Genomic DNA, 3,852 nt, shown 5'->3' on the forward strand with positions numbered 1-3,852 from the left:
GGAAGCCTTCCTCCCAAAGTCTCCTCCCCCAGATGGGCTGCCCATCACCTGGATGGAGGTGTTTTGTTGGTGGGAAGTTGGGGAGCAAGTTGGGGTGGTCTCCCCCTAGGCACATGGTGAGTGTTTTCTCTGCCAGGGGCGGGAGCTGGGTGGACCCACCCTGTGAGCAGCTGAGGCCTGGACCTAAGGCCCACATGCTGGCCAGCGTGCCACACACAGGCAGGGAGAGGAGGCCAGGGCGCTAGATGGGGACACTGAGGAGAGGCAGACGTGGCTGTGAGGAACCAGTGCTGGCCGGATCATTACAGACGCTTCCAGTTTATTCTCCAAAGCTGGGGTGGGGGCAGGGGAGGGGAAGGGAGGGGAAGACAGTGGGCAGAGTGCTGACCAGCCAGGGTATAAGCCGGGCTGGGGGTGGGGGTGGGACCCCCCCCCCACTCAGAACACCATTGCCTGAAGGCCGGCGAGGAGGCTGAACAGGAGGGCGGTGGCCACGGTTGAGGGTCTACCCTGGGGGCCACCTGCCCCGCTTCCCTGGGGGTCCTGCCAGGGCGGGATGTTGCACAGGCTGGCCTGGCAGCAGGATATGGTCGTCAGGGATCCATCCACCGTCCTGCTGATGGGTTGACATGTGTCTGCACACCACCCCGAGTAGGTGGTCCGGGGACCTGACTCTGGGTGGGAAGGGGGTGGTGGAGAAAGTGCGTCACACTGTAGGGACGAGGCCCCGCACAGACGTGGGAGACGGGCTCCTCCCGTCCGGCTGCCCCGGGGTGGCCTGCTCACCAGTATTCCAGTGGGAGACGATGGTTTTGCAGGTCTTGGGGAGGATGCAGCTCTGCATCTGTCTGCAGCTCTCATCCCGGTGCAGGGACTGGCAGGAGTAGCACCGCAGCTGCACTGGGAGGCCGGGCGGGCTCAGTCCCCAGCGCGCCCCCGCTCACCCAGCCCCCCACCTCCGGCCTCTTCACCTCCGAGGCCTTTTCCCAGCTCCTGTCCCACTCACGCATCCTCAGCTGACCCCCACGAACCCTGCGCCCCTGCCTCAGGACTGGCCCCTTTCCCTCCCCTAGCCCGGCCCCACCAGTGCCAGGCTGCTCATGTCTTTCTGAATAGGACTCCACACCAGGGCCTGTGACTCTCCGGTCTCCCCATCCCGGGCTCCACTGTGCTGCTGTCCTGCCTGGTGAACTCTCTCTAACCTCTCTGCCGCGACACCACTGTCCCTCCCAGGAATGGCTCCTTCTCTAGGCCTCCCTACTCTGGACGGCAGTTGAGGGTCACGGTCAGGGTGAGAAGTGAGGGTGTGCTGAGTGTCAGGGGCCCCTCCTCCCCCCTCCCCCCACGAGGGGAGGGACGCTCACAGGTGGAGGCCCTTGCCTGTCGTGTCCTCACCGTCAGCCTCGCGGACCCTGGCCCTCGGCAGTGCCCACCCATGTGTTGGAAAAGGGGGACAAGTGGCCCACCGTGGGGTCGGGGTGGGCAGGTACCTGTGCCTCTGCTGCCTGCAGTCACGCTGGCCTCGTCGTCCTCCTCGTTGTCGTCCTCGTCATAGCCTTCAGGTCCAGCGTCCACGTCATCATCCTCGACCTCCTGCGTCCGCCCTCTGCCTGGCCGCGCAGGGACGCCTGTAAACCTCCACTACCCGGGCACAGAGGACACATGCTCGGGGTCCAGTGCCACGCCCCCACCCCTCGATCCATCAGCCCCCTTGCCAGTCCCTCTGTCCTCCCCGCCGCCTCCCAAGCTGGTGAGGTCACTGCCTGGGTCTCCGAGCCCCGGCCCTGCTTCCTTACCTGTGTGTTCCTTACCGGCAACACTAGGGGGTGTGTGCTGGCCCTTTACAGCAGCTGGCCCGTAGCCGTTAGGATGGCCTGTCCATTTCACAGAAGAGGAAACTGAGGCTGGGAGAGGAGAGGGCACCCCACAGCCTGCCTCTCTGAGCGGCTGAGCCTGGGGGTGGGTGGGGAGGGAGCCCGTGCCCCCAGGGCCTGGCTGGGCCGGGGCTGCAGGTTCAGGGACCCGTGGGAACCCACGACAGCCCCATCCACCTCCCTGTGGCCTCGGCCTCCAGCTGCATTCCCTCTTTCTTCCCAAGCCATGTCTTGCCCCCAGGCTGGGTGATCCTGGGGGTCCTGTGCGCCTGGACTATGCTGTCCCCCGCGCTGCAGCGTCTCCCCTCGCCCCGAGTACCTGGCTGCCCGCACAGCAGCAGAGCCAGCAGGACAGCCACCAGCACCTTCATCCTGCCGGAGCTGCCGCGTCTTCTCACCCGGCTCCTCGCTGGGCCTCTGGATTTGTGGGAAGTGGGACAAAGGACATTGCCGGGGGCTTCCCGGAGGCCCTGGACCCCCCAGCTCCAGCCTCAAACAATGGACCTCACACTGGCCCCCAGGCCAGGCACTGGGCCAGGGATGGTCATTTCCCTCCCTGACTCCAGGGGCTGGGTGGGGGAGAGGAAGTCATTGTGGTTGGCCTTGGGGCGTCCCGTCCACCTGTGTGGCTCTGCCCTGGCCTTGAGGCCTCAGCCCAGTAGTGTGGGCCGGCCAGCCCACTGTCCCCTGTCTGGACCCCAAGGACCCGGCCCAGGCCACACAGCCCCAGGAGCCTGGCCTCACGGGTCCTCCAGCTGCAGACCACTGCCCAGGCACCTTCAACCGTGAGTCGTCATCCGCATTCCGGGGGCCTTGTTGAGAGGATTTCAAAGAAAAGCACAGCTGCAGTCCTCCCGCCGGGCCTCCTGTCCCGCCAGCCCTGCGCTCGCCCACTGGCTGCCGGCTGCCCTCCCTCCCACCTCGGGGCTTCGTCCTGGCTGTTCCCTCTGCCTGGGATGCTGTTCCTGCCAACGTCCACGAGGCTGTCCCACCCGCACAGGCGCTACCTCCTCAGAGAAGCCTTCCCACCATCACCTCACACCCTATCCTCTGGAGGCCCCTGCCCTCCAGAGCTCCACGCCGACCATCCAGGACAGGGTGGAGGCCTCCTGGGGAGCCGCTGGGAGCCTGCCTGTGCTGCGCTGTGTGTGGGCCTGGGCTGCCCCACTCTCCCGTTCCTCCCCTGCGGGACGCAGACTGTGCTCGGGGACTGCTGAGAAGCCCCTTCCTGGAGGCCACGGAAAGGAGGGGGCGGGGGCAGGACGCTAGATTGGGGCCTGGAGCCAGGGACGCGAGCCCGCCCACTGTCTACGTGAGCCCGCCCACTGTCTGCGTGGCCCACTCCCTGAATTTGCCCAGCCTGAGTTTCCCCAGTGGGTGGAATATTCTCAGGGACCACCTGCAGCAGAGGTTGAGAGCTGGCTCTGGGGTAAGGCCGCCTGAGCCTGAGCCCAGTCCCCTTTTCCCTGGTTCTGTGGACTTCAGTGCTCTCACAGTGGTCGTGGCCATCAAGAGCCAGTGCCCGCTGGCGTGTAGGACGGCTCCCGTCACAGTCCCCACAGGCCAGCTGGATGACATTTCTCTGAAGTGTCAGCCACCAGGTGTCATCATCCCTCCCCCATTCCTCTGGACCAGTGCACTCTCGCCTTCCAGTGGGCACTGGGCCGGCCTGGCCATCCTCAGCTTCTGCAGGAAGCTGCCCGGCCTCCGTTATCAGCTGCCCCCTCCCCAGCCCTGGAGAGGCTAAAATCACTCTCCAGCCAGGGTCTCCCTCAGTCTGGTGCTCACGGCCCTGGACCCGCCCTCTTCATTGCTCAGGCCTGTGTCCACGGCCACCCCACCCAGCTGCCCCCGCAGACCTGGCTTCCTCCTGCAGGTGCTTTGATCTGGGGCCACGGGAGCTGCTCCCAGGAAGGGCTCCACAGGGGTTCCCAGAACTGTTAGGGAGCAGGGAGGCTTCACCCACCACCTGTCCCCC

The 3,852-nt window shown here is 66.0% G+C and overlaps 1 protein-coding gene across 4 annotated transcripts; it reads right to left on the reverse strand.

Annotated features, from left to right (window-relative positions):
- Positions 1–348: 348 nt before the first annotated feature.
- Positions 349–3,057, reverse strand: GPIHBP1 (glycosylphosphatidylinositol anchored high density lipoprotein binding protein 1). Of its 4 annotated transcripts, none has more exons than XM_082675220.1 (6): positions 2,910–3,057; positions 2,194–2,291; positions 1,797–1,904; positions 1,491–1,610; positions 787–900; positions 349–674 (listed from the first exon to the last, which is right to left on the reverse strand). In XM_082675220.1, the coding sequence occupies exons 2-6, from the start codon at positions 2,243–2,245 to the stop codon at positions 439–441; spliced, it is 630 nt and encodes a 209-aa protein (XP_082531346.1). In that variant the 5' UTR covers positions 2,246–2,291; positions 2,910–3,057; the 3' UTR covers positions 349–438. The 4 variants fall into 4 exon arrangements, with proteins under 4 accessions (XP_082531346.1, XP_082531345.1, XP_082531347.1 ...); XM_082675219.1 differs by having other exon boundaries at positions 2,652–3,057; XM_082675221.1 differs by having other exon boundaries at positions 1,797–1,874; positions 2,194–3,057.
- Between the last annotated feature and the right edge of the window lie 795 nt (positions 3,058–3,852).

This window comes from Grampus griseus (assembly GCF_964374135.1).
Source record: "Grampus griseus genome assembly, chromosome: 17".
Lineage (NCBI taxonomy): Eukaryota > Metazoa > Chordata > Mammalia > Artiodactyla > Delphinidae > Grampus > Grampus griseus.